A 19126-nucleotide genomic window follows, 5' to 3' on the forward strand; every position below is an offset into this window, starting at 1 on the left:
CCACCACCAGCACCACCACCACAAGCACCACCACTACCACCACCAGCACCAGCAGCACCACCACCACTACCACCAGCACCACCACCAGCACCACCAGCAGCACCAACAGCACCACCACCAGCAGCACCACCACCACCAGCACTACCACCACCACCACCAGCACCACCACCAGCACACACCACCACCAGCACCACCAGCACTACCACCACCACCACCAGCACCACCCCCACCAGCACCACCACCATGCACCTCCGCCGCTGCACCGCTCAGAGTCGCACGCTCTCAGCTCCCAGCTCGCAGGTCTCCCCGGGCTGCTGGGCGGTGTGGAAGTGGCGGGGGTTGCGGGGGGGGTGAGCGGCTTGGAGTGGAGGGGGTGGGGGCAGCAAGGGGTGGTGGTGGTGGGGGGCTGTGAAGAGGGGTGATGTGAGGGTGGGTGAGGATGCATGGGGGGGGGGGGCAGCAGGAGGAGGAGGATCCGAGCTCTCGCTCGCACGCGAGGCAGGGAGACGGAATCCGCCGCCCGCCAGTAGCGGCATGAGCACGCGGGGCAGCGAGACCGGGGCAGCTGTCCACGACTCAGCGGGGGCAGCGGGCGACGGGCAGAGGGGACCCGGCCCCACCCGGGCCGGAGCGGAGCGGAGCGGCTCCGCTGCCCACGCGACGCCGGCGCCGCGATAGGTACGGGGGGGGGGGGGGGGGGCACAGCTCGGCACGCGCAGTGTGTGTGGTATTTGTACAAGTGTGTGTATGTGTACAGGTGTGTGTGTGGCATGTGTACAGGTGTGTGTGTGGCATGTGTAGAGGTGTGTGTGGCATGTGTTGAGGTGTGTGTGGCATGTGTAGAGGTGTGTGTGGCATGTGTACAGGTGTATGTGTGTGGCATGTGTACAGGTGTGTGTGTGGCATGTGTATAGGTGTGTGTGTGGTATGTGTGTGTGTGGTATGTGTATAGGTGTGTGTGTGGTATGTGTGTGTGTGGCATGTGTACAGGTGTGTGTGTGTGTGTGTGTACAGGTGTGTGTGGTATGTGTAGAGGTCAGTTGATTATGAATGTGTAGAGGTGTGTGTGTGGCATGTGTACAGGTGTGTGTGTGTGTACAGGTGGGTGTGGCATGTGTACACGTGTGTGTGTGGCATGTGTACAGGTGTGTGTGTGGCATGTGTAGAGGTGTGTGCGTGGCATGTGTATAGGTGTGTGTGGCATGTATGCAGCTGTATGTGTGTGGCGTGTGTACAGGTGTGTGTGTGCGTGGCAAGTATAGGTCGACACAGCCTCAAATGAGCACCTGGTGCGTTGTGTAGACATCGCCACTGGGGAGACAAAAGCGACCGGGCGTGGTGCCGGCTATCCACCCCCTCGTGTGCCGTGCCGGCCTTCATAGGTGCTCGCTAACAGCACTAGCCCCAACAGTCTGTTCCAGGCGATCTTTGTCTTTGTGGCAAGCTTACGCTTGTGTCTGGCATGTGTACGTGTGTGTGTGTGTGCGTATGGCATGTATACATATGTGTAGCATCTACACAGGTGTGTGAGTGTCCGCAGGTGTGTATCATGTATACAGACCGGTGTGTGCGTGCGCACCGTCCCAGACAGAAGCTCGTGAACAGCACGTGGCCCCCAACATTCTATTTTCTATACGGAGTCGTCTTCATCGCTGTACTGGTACGCGCACTCGTGGTGTGTGTTCTCGTAGGGGGTGTTTGTTGTGTGTTGTTGTTGTTGTTGTGGGGTGGTGGTGGTGTTGTTGTGCACGACGATCCCGGCGACCTGAGTTCCATTCCAGGCAACGACCAAACGACACCGAACGTCTCCTCTCCCGACACCGACTGGTCCTTGAAACGCGAGCCTGACTGGACGGGTGAACCTCGACCGTGCAGCGCTCGTGGCCATTGCACGAAACGACGCCGACTTGACCGTTTTTAATTTCCCTTTCTTTGAAGCCGGTGTTGTTGACGAGTGTGTGGAGTTTGTTGTTGCTGTTGTTGATTGTCCTTGTGCATCACTGCCAACGCAGCAGCGGCGGCAGCAGTAGAAGCATCGCCAATATAATTCGTAGAACATGAGCTGTGGGGAGACAAAGGCGGCCGGGTGTGGTGCCTGGCCGCTCCACTAACCTCGTGTGCCGTGCCGCCCTCAATGTGTGCACGGTCACAGCACCCGGCCAAACAGTTTTGCTCAAGGCTGTACGGGGCATCTTTGTCTTGTGAGTGTGTGTGCGCGTGTGCATGTCTGTGTGTGTGTCTGTGTGTGTGTATGGGGAGCGGTGGTGTAGCGGTTAGCGCGCTGCGCTGTGAACCTGGTGAGTTCTATTCCGCTCACGGCCAACAACAGTGACGATTATCTGAACCGGTCCTGGGCCTCCCCTAGGTCGACTCAGCCTTAAATTAGTACCTGGTGCGGTGTGCAAACATCGCCACTAGGGAGACAAAGGCGACCGGGCGTTGTTTTGGCCACCCACCCCCTCGTGTGCCGTGCCGGCCTTCATAGGTGCTCGCTAACAGCACTTGCCCCAACAGTCTGTTACAGGCTAGACGGGTGGTCTTTGTAATTGGGGAGCGATCGTGTAGTGGTTAGCGCTGCGCTGCGTTACGAACCCAAAAACCCGGGTTCAATTCCCGCTCACGGCCACCAACACCGCTGACGATTTTCTTAATCGGCCCTGGGCCTCCCCTAGGTCGACTCAGCCTCAACTGAGTGCCTGGTGTGGCGTGTAAGCATCACCACTGGGGAGACAAAGGCGTCCAGGCATAGCGCTGGCCACCCACCCCCTCGTGTGCTGTGCCGGCATTCATAGAACCTACACGGGGAGATATTTGTGTTTTGCGTATCGTGCAAGAATACATTACTTTGATTGACGGGGTTTTGCCAATCCACTGCTGGATGAATATCTCCCCCGTGTCGGTCGCGGGGGTTGTCTGGCCATACTTCACCCCGCTGGTCAGTTGCGTGTTGGTGAGGCGGTGGTGGCGCCCATTAGGCACCGGTTCAGAGATCACTGGCCACTGATGTTAGCCGTGGCCTGGAATCGATCTTCGGTGGCCGGGTTCAGAGAGCAGTTGCTCTCCTACCCCCCAGCCGCCACCGTGTGTGTGTGTGTGTGTAGGGGTGGGGAGCGGTGGGTGTAGGTTGTACGTATGTGTGTTTAACTTCTTTCACACCGTACGTAGCTAACCGCGCACCACGATACGGAACGCGGGGAGCGGAAGTCGACAAGAGTGGCGAAATGTTTCAGTCGGTTCTGGGTTTCCACTATTTGTGTCTCTGTGTGTGTTCATTTGCGTGTGCGTTTATTTGTGTTCGCGTGTGTGTTTATTTGTGTCTGTGTGTGTGTGTTTATTTGTGTGTGTGTTTATTTGTGTCTGTGTGTTTATTTGTGTCTGTGTGTGTGTGTTTATTTGTGTGTGTGTGTGTGTCTGTGTGTGTCTGTGTGTGTGTCTGTGTGTGTGTGTTTATTTGTGTGTGTGTGTGTGTTTATTTGTGTCTGTGTGTGTGTTTATTTGTGTGTGTGTGTGTGTATTTGTGTCTGTGTGTGTGTCTATTTGTGTGTGTGTGTTTATTTGTGTGTGTGTGTTTATAGGGATGGAGCGGTAGTGTAGTGATTAGCGCTCTGCGATACGAACCCGGCGACCCGAGTTCGATTCCCATTCACGGCCCAAATACTATTGACGATTATCTGAATCAGGATGCGGGGCTCGCCTAGGTCGACTCAGCATTGAACAAGTACCCGGTACGGACTGAAAACATCAGCGCTGGCCACCCCACCCCCTCGTGTGACGTTCCGGCCTTCACAGGTGCTACTCACTAACAGCACTTGTCCCAACACTCTGTTGAAGGCCACACGGGGGATCTTCGTCCTTTGTGCGCGTATATATACATGCGTGCGCATTTGCGTTTGTGCGTGCATGCATGCACGTTTGCACCCATCCACATCTGCTTGTAATCAAATACGGATACATGCGCGGGTGCGTGCGAGCCACATGCGCGCGCGTGCGCGTGAGCGCGGAAATTAATTAGTTCACGTCTGTAATGAAACACTCGCATCTGCCGTCGAACCGGGATCGCGCATGGCTGTGAGCGAGGGGTCGGTGTGAGTGCGTCATGCAGGGTCGCTGGCAAGGTAGCAAGGCGGGGCTGGCTTGTAGAGCAGCTGACAGGGGCAGCGGGGCAAGACAGATGGCAGGGCAATGGACTGGGAGGTGGGCAGGGCAGCCGACAAGGTTAGTGGGCAGGGCCGGCAGCCAGGGGCGGTTGCAGGGACAGAGGAGTGGGCAGGGGGTGGGCAGGGGGTGGGCGGGAGGAGGCTATCATCATGGCCGTCTGTGGTGGCACGGTCGCCTCTGAGCAATCGAACCCGTGCGGAGGGAACCCGCGCGCACAGCGCCGCTGCGATGGCTGTGGTGGTGGCGGTGGTGAGGGTGATGGTGAGGATGATGGTGAGAATGATGGTGAGGATGATGGTGAGGATGATGGTGACGCTTGGGTTGCTGGTGTCGATGGTGCCGTCGACGTGATGGTGCTGCGGCAATGTGATGGTGCACCGGTGTTGTCGCGATGATGGTGATGATGGTGCAGTGTCAACGCTGGCGATGGTGGGCATAGGAGGGAAGTGTGGCACGGAGGGGAGGAGGTGGGGGGAGGGGAGGAGGTTATAGGAGGGGGGTGGAGAGGGGGGGGGGGATATTTGTGGGAGAGCAATCACAGAGACATTCACGTGGCACAGGCGCTCCTTTCGGCGGGGGAGAGATGGGGAGAAGGGATAGGGCGGAAGGAGAGGAAGGAATGGGCAAAGGAGAGAGGGAGGGGAGAGGTGAGAGACGGGGAGGGATAAGGGAGAGGGGTTGGGGGGGGAGATAGAGGGGGGAGACGAGAGAGAGAGAGGTAACATATTGGAGAGCGAGGGAGCTAGGGAGGAGGGGAGAGAGGGAGGGGAGAGAGAGAGAAAACATTACATCGAAAACAGGGGGAACATAGAAAGAGAGAGAGGGTAGAGACAGGGGGTAGAGAGAGGGGGTAGAGAGAGGGGGTAGAGAGAGGGGGTAGAGACAGGGGGTAGAGAGAGAGGGGGAAGGGGTAAGGAGGAGGAGGAGCCGAGCGTGCTTCTTCGTCTTGGTGTTTTACGAAGAAAGTAGCACAGATTGATTTTGTTTAAAAATGGAAAACACGAAAAATCTTTCATTTTAAAAGCGGGGGGGGGGGGGGGGGGGGGGGCACGTAACGCAAAGCAAGGAATAACGAAAAAACCCGACTACATCGAGCATCTTCTTGTTTCCTCTGATCGTAAAAAGAGAGAGAGATGGAAAGAGAGGTGGGGGTGACATAGACGGGTGTGGGGGTCGGGGGGGGGGTAATACGATAGGAAGGGGAGAGATGTTGGGGGGTGAGGGAGGGTGGGGGCCGGGCAGGACCTTCAAGCACCGCTGGCGAGCGCGGGTGACGTCTCCGCGTCTCCTCCACGTGCCTCGACTCCACCACCCCCCGGACCACGCGTGCGTGTGTGCGTGCGTGTGTGTTGGTGTGTGTTGGTGTGTGTGGGTGCGTGTTTGTGCGTGTGTGTGCGTGTGTGTGTGCGTGCGTGTGTGTTGGTGTGTGTAGGTGTGTGCGTGTGTTTGTATGTAGGTACGTGTGGGTGTGCGTGCGTGTGTGTAGGTGTGTGCGTGTGTGCGTGTGTGCGTGTGTGTGCGTGTGTGCGTGTGTGTGCGTGTGTGCGTGCGCGTGTGGGATGGTGAGGGTGCGTGTGTGTGCGTGTGTGTGCGTGTGTGTGTGCGCGTGTGTGTGGGTGCGTGTGTGTGCGTGTGTGTGTTTCCCATACCTGGGCAGTGTGCTTATGACCGGCTCCAGTTTAACAGCAGAGGTCTCACTCCGAATCAGTCGAGCGGCAATATCTTTTCATCGTCTTCTTGGTTCTTTCGGTAAAGTCACGTAGAAGGAAAGTAATAAAATAATAAAAATACAACATAATAAAACAAGAATTGTTGTGAGAATTGTTTTGTTTTATTATGTTTTATTTTTATTATTTTATTACTTCCCTTCTACGTGACTTTACCGAAAGAACCAAGAAGATGAATCCCTGTAGTCACGAAAGCTTTAAATCGAAATCTTTTCATCGGTTGCGTAACGCTGTGTGGAAGCTACCTGGTCTGTCGCTCCGCACGAAGCTTCAGGTCTTCTCGACCACAGTCATTCCCTCCCTTCTCTACGCTTGCGAAACGTGGACCCCCCTAATGGAGCATCTTCGCCGGTTGGAAACATTTAGGCTGGTCTGCCTACGATCCATCCTGGGTTTAACCAGGCTGGATTGTGTGAGGAGCTCACAAATCCTTGAAAGATCTGGTCAAAGTCCCATCGGTGAGCTCCTCCGGCAGGCAAGGCTGCGTTGGCTGGGCCATGTAGCCCGCATGCCCAGCCACCGCATACCTAAACAGCTTTTGTTCGGCCGGATCGAGGGGGCTAAACGGGCGCGGCACGGGCTAGAGAAGAGATGGAGTGATGTGGTACAGGAGGACGTGGAGCTGAGTGGACTTGCCGATGACTGGTACCAGCGGTGTCAAGATCGGTCTCAGTGGAGGAGGCTCGTGAAGGACGCTACTGGGCAGTTGGAGGCAGTCGCCCTCCAACAACAACGGAGGGCGGAGGAGCGACGCTCACAACAACGAGTGGAGTGCCGGGTGACTAAAGCACAGCAAGTTGGTACAGTAGGGGGCACAGGTGGTGCATCAGCCAGTCATCTCGGTCATCTTGGTCGGTCGACCCGTGGCACCTGCTGGGTCTGCCCCGTGACCGCCTGTCAGCGGGCGTTCGACACTTCACGTGGCCTCAAGGTGCACTTGGCCTGGCACAAGCGTCGTGGTGACGTCACCGCCACTTAGTGGCGAATGGCGGTTGTTGTTGTTGTTGTGTGTGTGCGTGTGTGGGTGTGTGTGTGTGTGCGTGTGTGCGTGCGTGTGTGCGTGCGTGTGTGTGCGTGTGTGCGTGCGTGTGTGCGTGTGTGTGTGCGTGTGTGCGTGTGTGTGCGCGTGTGCGCGTGTGTGTGTGTGCGTGTGTGTGTGCGTGTGTGCGTGTGTGCGTGCGTGTGTGCGTGTGTGTGTGCGTGTGTGCGTGTGTGTGCGCGTGTGGGATGGTGAGGGTCGCCCGCCGGCAACTGCGGTGCGAGCCGCCGCTGCGCGAACGAGAATACTGCCCCGTGCCTCCCTCTGGGACCCGATCAGTGCGGCTATGTATCTCTGTGTGTGTGTTGAACTTCTTTCGCGCCGTACGTAGCCGACCGCTCTAATCGGAGGTGCGGGGGGAAGCACAACAAACTACACACACCAACAACAACAACATCAACAACAACACGCGCTTCTCAAGAAATGAGTGTTCAACCTCGGCGATTTAAAAGTGCACAGCTCCGGTGGCTTCTTCCTGTGATTGGAACGAAGAGGCGTTCCAGACGGCCGCAGAAGCGCGTCTCGGAATCGCCGCGTGGATGCGGCTCCTGTGCACGCGGGGCCACCCATCGAAAGTGGTTGGGCACCAACGCGGGGGGCCACGTGGCCGCGTGAAACGAAGTCGCGGGTCGCGTTTGGTCCGCGAGCCGAATGCTTCCCCATCCTGGGATCGAGAGAGAGAGAGAGTACGAGAGGTCGGAGAGAGTGAGGGTGTGCAGAGAGAGAGATGAGCTACCCGTCGGAGGCCGTTGGACTGCGAGAAGGGCTGCGTGCAGATGCAGCACTTGTAGTAGTTAAAAAAAGATATCGAGCGACATAGAGTAGGAAGAGAGGGGGTACAGAGAGGGGGGGGGGGGCAGAGAGGTGGGTAAAGAGAGAGGGGAGGGGTAAGGAGAGCAGAGCGAATTTTTTGTTGTTAAATATTTCATTAAAAAAAGGGGGGGGGGGGGGGTTACGTAAAGCAAAGCATTAAAAAAAGCAAATGATGAGCGAAGCAAAGTGCCGAATACACCGAGCATCTTGTTTCCTCTGATCGTAAAGAGAGAGAGAGAGCGAGGTAGTGAGAATGGGAGAAGAGAGAGGCGGCAAGTCGGTGGGAGGAGGCGGTGGAGGGGCGTGGGGGTAAGGAAGAGGACGGGGGAGAGAGAGAGAGTGATAGGAGATGGCGATGGGAGAGGCGAGAGAGAGGGGAGTGGGATAGAGGGTGGAGAAGTGGCCGAGGGGAGAGGAGTAGAGAACTTGTAAGAGGAGCGCGTAACGAGAGAGATCGAGATGAGAGGTGTAGAGCCTGGACTTGTTGTTCAAGGTCCTCAGAAACATCCTCCTAAGGTTCAGCCTCCACTTCTCCCCGACGGTCCTCATCTTTGGATACCAAAACGCCGACGGATCCCAACACCTTCAGGGGCTGGTCAACGTGCTCGTCGGCTACGCCAAGCTCGCCGTGCACAGGGCGAGGAAGGTGGCCCTGGAGGGGAAACGTCCGGCCAGCAGCCTGGGCATCTTCCGCGCTCTCGTCGGAGCCCCAGGGTGTGTGGGCTGGAGTTCCGCCATGCGCGGCTGACCCACGCCGTGCCGGCCTTCTAGGAGCAGTGGGCGCTGGAGGAGGCCGTGTGCTCGGTGGTAGATGACAGGGAGCTCTGCATGCAGATCTGAGCTACCGCCGTTGGACTGCGAGGAGGGCTGGGTGCAGATGCAGCACTTGTCGTAGTTAATAAAAAAATACACAGAACACAGGGGTGAACATAGACATGCAGTAGGGAGAAAGGGGGTAGGGAGAGAGGGAAGGGGTAAGAAGGAGGAGAGCAAAACGTGACATTTTTCGTGACATCTTTAATTTAAAAAGGGGGGGGGTGTACATAAAGCAAAGCATTGAAGAAAAAAAAACTAAAAAAACTCAATGATGAACGAAGCAAAGTGCCGACTACACCGAGAATCTTCTTGTTTCTTCTGATCGTAAAAAAGAGACGTAGGGAGTGGGAGGGAGGGATAGAGGGAGGGAGTGAGAGAAAGGGATGGAGGCAGTGGGAGGGAGTGAGAGGGAGGGAGTGAGAGGGAGGAGGGTGAGAGTCGGGAGCGAAGCGAGGTAGCAGGGAGAGAGAGGTGAGAGGGTGGGGAGTTAGGGACAGATGGAGGTGGGGAGAGAGTGGAGGACAGTTTTCAGTTTCATTTATTAGGTGTAGCCCTGTGAGCCATTCGGCTCTGTAATCGAGTGCAACCGCAACAAACAAAAAACATGAACAAGAAAACATCTTAAGGTGACTATGTGACTAAGTGCAAACAGAAAATCCAGGAAAAGGCAGCAAAATATTCCACAAAAAGCACCGCACACCAACGCTGTGTGCAAAAACATCCCAGTGGGATCCACGGAGGAGGAAGAGTGGGAAGAGGGGATAGAGAGGAGGCGGTATAGGGATTGGATGGGGGAGGGGGGGGTACTGAGTGAGGTGGGGGCTGTGGGCGGTGTCGCTGACCACCGGGGCACCGGTGATGGTGGTGGGGGGGTCTTTGGAGGGTCCCCAAAATCGTGGGTCGCGATTGGTTCGCGATAGAAACGCGACGCGAAGTGTCGCGGGCGGTTAACTCGGCGCGGCTCCCACGGAGAGGGGAGGAGGAGGGGGGGCGGGTGGGCGACGGGGAGCCGGGGACATTTACCCAGCGCTGTGTCTGCGGCGCTCGCCTCATTGTGCTGCTCCTGCCTTTAAATAGGCGCCTCCTGTTGACATTTCAACCGCGAGAGAGAGAGAGGGAGCGAGCGAGATAGAGAGCTGTGCGAGCGTTTGCGCCCCCTCTGTGTATCCTCTGTGCGTCTGTGTGTGTGTGTGGGGTAGAGGGGGCTTATGCGCGTCTTTATTTGTGTGCACGTGTGTACTCGCGTACAGCACTTGCCCCAAAAGTCTTCGTCTTTGTGGTGTATGTCTGTATGGGGAGTGGTGGCGCGGTGGTTGGCGCACTACGCTACGAACCCCCCTGGGCCTCCCTTAGGTCAACTCAGCCTCAAATGAGTGCCTGGCGCGGTGTGTAAAACATCGCCACTCCGGGTTGTCCATCCACCCTCTTGTACCTTGCACGCCCATCACAGATGCCCCGAATTGACATCTGCGGCAAAGAGCTTTATTGCTCATCGGATTTGGGCGCCACTGTGGCGAGATGTTAACTACCTCGGCCGCTATACAAGAGTTCGTGGGTTGGATTCCGACTCCGACGCCTGCTGCTGTGTATGCGGAGTTTGCGTGTCTCTCTCCCCGTGGTCGCGCGGAATTTATCTCCGGGTCCTCCGGGTTTCCCCCTCCACATTTAGAATCATCATCACCACGCGTTTAGAGTCTTTCTCTGCCAAACATTTCCACGCGATAAGCCATTTCGCTGGGCTATCATCCGTGGCCAGACCGCTTCTGAAAAAAACTTCACAGCTTAGTGAAGTTTAGTGGGCCTTACCTGGTAAGATAAAAAAAAAAACAACATAGTTTTTAATAGCTTAGTTTTGTCTTCATTACAATGCGTGTGCGTGTGTACACGCCTCTGTGTCTGTGGGAGGGGTCATAATCTGTGTATGTGTGTGTACGTGTGTGTGGGGGGGGGGGAATCTGTGTTTGTGTGTGTACGTGTTTGTATACGTGTGTGTTCGCTAACAGCACTTGCTCCTACGATATGTTAAGGCTATACGGGGGATCTTTGTCTTTATCTTTGTGTACGTGTGTGTGTACGTGTGTGTGTACATGTGTTAGGGGAGCGGTAGTGGTTAGCGCGCTGCACTACGAACCTGGCGACCCGGGTTCGATTCCCGCTCACGACAAACACCAGTGACGATTATCTGAACCGGTCCTGGGCCTCCCCTAGGTCGACTCAGCCTCAAATGAGTACCTGGTGCGGTGTGTAAACATCGCCGCTAGGGAGACAAAGGCGGCCGGGCGTGGTGCTGGCCACCCACCCCCTCGTGTACCGTTCTGGCCTTCATAGGTGCTCGCTAACAGCACTTGCCCCTACAGTCTGTTAAGGCTATACGGGGGATCTTTGTGTACGTGTGTGTACGTGTGTGTAGTACACACACGTACACACACTGTGTACGTGTGTGTACGTGTGTGTGTGGGGTAGCGGTAGTGGAGGGGGGCTGCGCTACTAACCCAGCGACCCGGCGGAGCAGCGTCGTCATTATTACAGCTCACGAACCGCGGAGCATATGTGCACGTGTGTGTGCACGTGTATGCGCGTGCACGTGTCTTTGTGTGTGCATGCATCTGGCGTGGTGCTGGCCACCCACCCCCTCGTGCGCCGTGCTGGCCTTCATAGGTGCTCGCTAACAGCACTTGCCCCAAAAGTTGGCTACGGCTAAACGGGGGATCTTGATCTTTGTGAATGCACACGTGTGTACGCTTGTGTGTGGATTTTTGTGTGCACGTGTGTGTGTGCACGTGTTTATGTGTGGGCATGCGTTCGATTCGCCGCTCACGGCCAAAACCAGTGACGATTATATTATCTGAACCTGTCCTGGGCCTCCCCTAGGTCGACCCAGCCTCAAATGAGTACTTGGTCCGATGTGTAAAAACATTTCCACTGGAGAGACAAAGGCGGCCGGTGCTGGCCACCTATCCTCTCGTGTGCCGTGCCGGCCTTCATAGGTGCTACTCGCTAACAGCACTTGCCCCAACAGTCTGTTAAGGCTATATGGGGGACCTTTGTGTGTGTGTGTGACGAGTTGGGAACGTGGTCAGTATGGCTCGCCGCACTTACCCCAACAGCCGGCGAGTCTATACGGGGGACCTTTGTCTGTGTGTGTGTGTGTGTCTGTGTACTCGAGCCTCTCGCTCTGTGCTGGGGATGGTGTTTATTTATTTGGTTATATACGGGATGCTTCAATTGAGCAGAGTCAAGTCCTGCGGGCGCACGCGAGAGATGTTTCTCTCTCAAGGAGAGGGAGAGAGGGCGATTGCCCGGGAGAGGGGGAGAGCTAAAGGGAGAGCGGGGAAGAGAGGTTGGTGTAGAGAAAAGGGAAGCAGAGGGACAGAGAGTGCGTGAGAGAGAGCGAGAGAGAAAGCAAAGGGGAGAGCGAGACGAGGTGGAGAATGGCGAGAGTGCTGAGACCAGGATAATTGGAGCGAGGAGAGGGTTGGGAGAGAGTGCGGAGAGAGAGAGTGAGCGAGAGAGTGAGCGAGGGGTGGGGGCTTACATAAAGCAAAGTTATTATTAAAAAAAATACGAAATGATGAACGAAGCAAAGTGCCGACTACACCGAGCATCTTCTTGTTTCCACTGATCGTAAAAAAGAAAGAGAGAGAGAGAGAAAGTGGAGGTGGTGGTGCTACGGATAAAGAAAGAGTGGGGGAAGGAGGAGGGAGTGTTGAGAGGTGGAGAGAGACGAGAAGAGATTATTGACTTTTTTAACTTTTATTGCCGCCAGCAGCAACAGCACTGGAGGCGATTCCGATATGAAATACACAGTCACCAGCAAACAAATAAACAAACGCTATAAAGCCACGCGCTGTGGCGCTAAATGCACCGCACACAACACGAAAGAAAAGCCACGTGGTGGTGGTGGTCATCGCGCACGCCCCGGTGACGATCGAGCGCTTCAGAAGGTGAACACGAGGGTGCCGTCCACGCTGGTACAGAGGGCTTTTCCGGCTCCTTAGCGTTCGAAGAAGACGTGCACATCACCGGCATGTGTGTGGTATGCGTGCTCCAGCCGGGGCCGCGCCTTGAGCAGGCCCCTGAACACTGGAAGCACAGAGCAGCCGTCAGTGTCACCTTGCAGCATCTTTTTCCTCGTTCTGTACACTGCCATCTTCGCCTGAGCACAGGCGAAGTTGGCGAGGTCATGGCGCTTGTTAGCCAGGTAAGGCACCACCCCATATACGAAGCTGCTGTTGTAGAAGGGTACCCCCAGTTTCCTGAAGATGTCTCCCAAAAGGCGGAACATTGGTTTGAGCCACTGGCATCGTAAGTACTGGTGGGGCAGATCCTCCCTGGCACCGCAGGAAATGCACAAGTCTGTTACCCCTGGCGAGATTCAGCTGAGCACACACGGCTGATGGAAACGTGCAGTGTGCCAATCTCCACTGGAGGTCATTATATAGAGAGAGAGGAGGGGGGGGGGTGATGGGGGCTGGAGTGGGGGGGGGGAAGTTGGCTCGGTGGGAGATTGGTTGTGTGTATGTATTTTGAACTTCTTTCACACCGTATGTAGCCAACCTTGCTAATCGTAAATGTATTGCGTGGGATGCGTAACGCGCAATGGGTTCATGAATCCATCTGTGCGGACCTTAGAGCCTTATGCCCTCCAATGCGTGGTGGGGTTTTCTCCGGATACTCCGGTTGACATGGGTGGGAAAGAGCTTTATAGCTCATCGGATTCTTCGAGTATACAGTAACGATTCTGAGTCATCCACACACAGTATGAGAGGGCGACTGTGCAAGCATCGCCTCGTGGCTGTGAGATCCAGCAAGGAGCTCCTGCAGAGATAGGGGACACATCTGTTATGGACGGGTGGTCCAAAGTTAGGACACATTGGGTTAATATCTTCACTTGACCAAATCACATCGGGTTATTCAATTTATTGAATTTAGGATTTTCAAAAGTGGATGCCTTCTTTAGCATTCATAACAAGCGAATTGAACTCGTTTGTATTTCGACAATTTGTTTCCATTAAAACACATCTCTCATCATCTGGAAAGGAAGAAACAAACTATTAAAACGTGTTAATGCTCTATCAAGTGATACAGCTAATTCGGCTGTGACGGTCCCACCTGATGACGGAGACTTGTGTTGCCTCCGAAACGTCGTGATTTTTTGTTTTATTTTATTTTATTTTCATTAATTTTGATGTTTTTACCTACGTGACTTTACCGAAAAAACCTAAGAATATGAATCCTTGCAGTCACGAAAGCTTCAAATCTAGAAGTGTTAATGCTGTTAAAATACTGACGTTTGGGCCACCATGAATAAGATCACACACACACACGAGGCCGGAGCGGTGCCACAGTGGTTAGCGACTTCTCTCTCAAATCAGCTGTCTGAGTTCGATTCCCGACCATGGCTAAACTTACTGGCGAGTGATAATCTCAACCCGTCCTAGCCTCCCTTAGAGTTCACTCATCCTTAAACCAGTAACTCATATTGTGTTTAGCCACCACACTTCGGGTCACAATACACTTACTCACCCTGTCACTCATTCACTCAAACACCCACTCACTCACTCACCCATCCACCCGCTCACCATCCACCCACTTACTCGCTCAACCACCCATCCACTCACTCACCCACGCACGCATTCACTCACCCACTCAATCACTCACTCACTCACTCACCCACTTACTCTTCTATCGCTACTACCATCTCACTGTTACCATGAACTCTACTCGTGGATTGCTCCTCCCGTGTTTAGATTTCCGTTCATCGAAATGACTGTTATGTCTCAACCGTACAGTGTCCAACCACCGTAACAACATACACACTCGCTCATTGATTCACCCACTCACTCACTCACTCAGACATTCAATCACCTGCTCAACCACTGACTCAGCCACTCACTCTTTGATTCACACACTCACGCACTCAATCACCCACTCACGCACTCATGCACCCACTCAGCCACTCACTCACCCGATCACCCACTCACTCACCCACTCAGCCACTCACTCATTGATTCACCCACTCGCTCTTCCACTCAGCCACTCGCTCATTGATTCACCCACCCACTCACTCACCCACTTAGCCACTCACTCACGGATTCACCCACTCGCTCTCCCACTCAGCCACGCGCTCATTGATTCACCCACCCATTCACTCACCCACTCAGCCACTCAATCACCCGCTCACCCACTCACTTACCCACTCAGCCACTCACTCATTGATTCACCCACTCATTCACCCAGGACACGCTTGCCAATGAGACTCATCCTGATTTCTTGAGTTCTAAGCTGGTTACACAAACAAACGTAACTTTACTCACCCACTCACTCACACACTCATCCACTCACACTCTCACTCACCCACACGTTCACCCACTCACTCATCCACCCACTGACCCACCCTCTCACCACCACCACCGCAGGTCACGACGCTTCTCTTTCTGATTCTTCACTTGCACGGTTCCACTTTGGAATTCCCTCCTCCCGTCGTCTCTTTTTCCGAACCGGATATAATAACTCTGGTCGACAGCCAAAATGCTTCCGAAATAAATGTAGTCCATCTTTACTAATTCCGAGTCACTGAGGATGAAAATGATGCTTAAAATTGTTGATTGGCTCGAGTTTTCAAGATATGCGACTGGGTCAGTATATATGACCCTTGACTTGGGAATGGCAGAGGATACGTGAGTTCTAAAATGACGGGATCTCAATGTAAACCAGAAATTAGTAAAATACATCTTTGACTGGATCTATGCATACATCTATGACTGGGTTTGGACTGTACTTGCTTTTTTGAGCAAAACGATGAATGATGCAATCTGAACCCGGTATTGCGCCATACATGATATGAATTGCATCATGTTATTCCTAGAAGTCATGAATGATGCAATCATAACTAGGCTTAAATCCCTCTGCTGAACAAATTGCCAGATATCAGCTCTAGAAATCATACAGTGTCGTACTCTCTTATTTGTCAGTGTTTGATTTTGCAAAGGGACACATTTATGTTGAGCCAAAGTGAGCAGAGATGCCTCGTGCCTGTGTGAACAAAGCAGGTAACTTCTGCTATGTTTGTGGTGAAGTGACTTGTTACTTCTGCATGGCGCCTCCAGTTGGGAAAGGTGTGTCAAAGAAGAAAAAGTGGACTGTGCATTATCCAAACATTCCATCAACTATGCGCCCAGTACCCCATGGAGAAGGACTGCCGGCTCCTGATGCACCAGAATCTTCTCACTTGAGTCAGACGAGGAAGAGGATGGAACTTCTGGTCCTGAACCATCAAGGTCACATGACCCAGATTTTCTCCCATCCTCCTCCTCTGAAGAACAACTCATAACAGAAGGTGAACTGAAAGACCTTGTCAGGGATTTGGAACCACCCAAGAGTAAGGCAGAGCTGTTGGACTCCAGACTGCACCAATGTAATCTCCTGGCAGGTGATGTTTGGGTGTGCATGTTCCGTGACCGTCAAAAGGATCTTGTCTCATTCTTTTCATGGAAGGCGATCTTGTAGCCTGCATCAACATCGATGGTGTGATAGGAGCCCTCAACATCATTAATGATCCAGATGAGTTGGTCATGCAGTCCATATGCAGGAAACCTTTGACAACATGAAACAACTTTTGAGGTGCATAAACTATGACCAACATCAGTGGCAGCTTTGTGGCGATTTGAAGGTTGTTGCTTTCTTGCTTGGTCTGCAGACTGGATACAAAAGTACCGCTGTTTTCTCTGTGAATGGGGTAGTCGTGCGAGAGATTCCCACTACATAAAGATAGATTGGCCACTCCGACAGGGAGGAAAATCGTTCAGCACCCACCATTTGTTGAAGCAAGGAATATTTTGTTACCACACATCAAGCTGGGTTTGATGGAGAACTTTGTCAAAGCCATGGACAAAACACAAGCAGATTTCAAGTACCTCCGTGGAAAATTTCTCAGGTTAAGTGAAGCTAAGATAAAGAAAGGTGTCTTTGCTGGTCGTCAGATTCGTGAACTGCTTCGAGATTATGCATTTGACAGTGCACTGTGTGGCATGGAAAGCCTTCCAGCTAGTGGCAACACATTTTCTCGAAAACAACAAGGCAGACAACTACAGGGAGTTGGTGGAAAACCTCCTCAAGGTATACAAAAGCCTTGGTTGCAACATGCCACTGAAGATACTTTTTTTCACTCTCATCATCTAGATTTTTCTCCCACCGAACTGCGCAGCAGTAAGTGACGAGCAAGGCGAGCGATGTCACCGGGACATTGTGACAATGGAGACACGCTCTCAGGGCAAATGGAGCCCATCAATGCTTGCAGACTATGGCTTGACAGTGACACGAGATGCTCCATTTAATGAACACAAGAGACAAGCCAAGAAGCGCCGAGTAGACACTGAATAAGTACTAAACTATTTACTTATATATACATACTAGTTGTTTGCCTTTTGTTTAATAATAAATGTTATTTATATAACCCTTTAGCTGTTTTTTTTTTAAGTGTTACATGAACAGGACAGATGACATCTTATCATGCAAAGCAACCATAAACACATGAGAAGACCCAGGTTTACAATGTATGAATACAACTCTACTATCTACACAACATTCATAGACGTAACATGTAAAAACCTAAATATCCTGGGAACAGTAGCCAATCAGTTGTTTTAATTGTTATATTTAAATTCACACGCATCAAAATCAAGATTAAACAGCACATTTCATATCTGAAGCAGACGACGTCTAAAAACGTGTAAACCGTGTAATTAATGCTGATTGTTGCTGGCCGCTCACCCATTTCTCACAATCCTCACCACTCATCACCACTCCTCACCACCCCACACTATTCCTCACCATTCCTCACCACCCCTCACCACCCAACCCCCTCACCACCCCACCCCTCACCACCCCACCCCTCACCACCCCCTCACCGCCCTACCCCCTCACCACCCCACCCCTCACCACCCCACCCCTCACCACCCCCTCACCACCCCACCCCCTCACCACCCCCTCACCGCCCTACCCCCTCACCACCCCACCCCCTCACCACCCCACCCCCTCACCGCCCTACCCGCTCACCACCCCATCCCCTCACCGCCCTACCCCCTCACCACCCCACCCCTCACCAGTCACCACCCCACCCCCTTACCGCCCTACCCCCTCACCACCCCACCCCCTCACCGCCATACCCCCTCACCACCCCACCCCTCACCACCCCACCCCACCCCTCACCACCACCTTTACCCTTCCTCGCCCATCACCGCTCCCAGGGTCTCGCGGCGGACGGACGGTTACGCAGCTGCAGCTACAGCAGCATCAGCTACAGCAGCAGTTACAGCAGTAGCAGCAGCAATTACAGCAGTAGCAGCAGCAGCAGCTACAGCAGCAGCAGCTACAGCAGCAGAAGCTACAGCTGGCGTGGAACAACAGCAGCAGGAGAAGCATTAGCAACAGCAGCAGCAGGAGGAGGAGGAACAGCAAGACCAACAGGTGTAGCAGCAGCAACAGCAGTAGCAGCAGCGGGCCCATCGTGAGAAGCCACATTAGCCACAGGAGCAGTGGCTGGAGGAAGAGCAGCAACAGCAGAAATAGCAAGCGCATGATCAACAGCTGCTGCTACATCAGCAGCAGCAGCAATAGCAAGTGCGTGATCAACAACTGCTACATCAGCAGCAGCAGCAATAGCAAGCGCGTGATCAACAGCTGCTGCTACATCAGCAGCAGCAGTAAGGGGAGAGGGACAGCATCATCAGCAACAGCAGATTCGGAAACGACATCGTCAATAGCAGCAGCAGGCGCAAAAAAGCAACCAGAGCAATAGCATAATCAGCATCATCAGCAGCGGTATCAGCATCAGTATTACCATCATTCTAATCAGCAGCAGCAACAACAGTATCATCAGCAGCTACAGCCGGTAGGCGCACGTAACCAACGCCTGCACTAGCATCATCACTGGCATAATTGCCATCATAACCAATATCATCATCAGCGTCAGCAGTATCAAAATCAGGAGCAACAACAGTATCATCATCAGCAGGCAGGCAGGCACAGCTAACCAACTCCAGCAATAGCATCATCATCAGGATCATCATCATCAGCATCGTCATCATCAGCATCATCAGCAGGATGCTGCAGGGCGAGGCGCCGTCCCCCGGCGCTCCGGCCACGCTGGACATCGTCTCGGCGTCCCCGTGCCTCGCCAAGGTGGAGCTGCGCGTGTCTCTGCGTGGCCTGCACGACCGCGACGCCCTCTCCCGCACCAACCCCTGCGTGGCGCTGCTCATGCAGTCGTGCGCCCAGTGGATGGAGGTGCGCCCCGCCCTCACCCCAGCCCTGAACCCAGCCCTGACCCCAGCCCTGAACCCAGCCCTGACCCCAGCCCTGAACCCCAGTCCTGACCCCAGCCCTGACCCCAGCCCTGACCCCGGTCCTGACCCCGGTCCTGACCCCAGCCCTGACCCCAGCCCTGACCCCAGCCCTGAACCCAGTCCTGACCCCGGCCCTGACCCCGTTCCTGACCCCAGCCCTGACCCCAACCCTGAACTCCAGCCCTCACCCCAGCCCTGAACCCCAGCCCTGACCCCAGCCCTGACCC

At 54.1% G+C, this 19126-nt stretch overlaps 1 protein-coding gene across 2 annotated transcripts in view; it reads left to right on the top strand.

Moving 5' to 3' along the window:
• Positions 1 to 492: 492 nt before the first annotated feature.
• The window catches only part of LOC133340263 (copine-4-like), a 39766-nt gene continuing 21132 nt past the window's right edge, over positions 493 to 19126 (top strand). Inside the window, exons 1-2 of one of the 2 annotated variants that reach the window (XM_061548348.1) lie at positions 493 to 678; positions 17802 to 18840. In XM_061548348.1, coding sequence (XP_061404332.1) covers positions 18658 to 18840 — 183 coding nt within the window. In that variant the 5' untranslated portion in view covers positions 493 to 678; positions 17802 to 18657. The remainder of the gene's footprint in view (positions 679 to 17801; positions 18841 to 19126) is intronic. The other variant, XM_061548349.1, reaches the window with a different exon arrangement.

Source organism: Lethenteron reissneri, chromosome 9 (assembly GCF_015708825.2).
Source record: "Lethenteron reissneri isolate LAM-NWPU_2019-01 chromosome 9, ASM1570882v1, whole genome shotgun sequence".
Taxonomy (NCBI): domain Eukaryota; kingdom Metazoa; phylum Chordata; class Hyperoartia; order Petromyzontiformes; family Petromyzontidae; genus Lethenteron; species Lethenteron reissneri.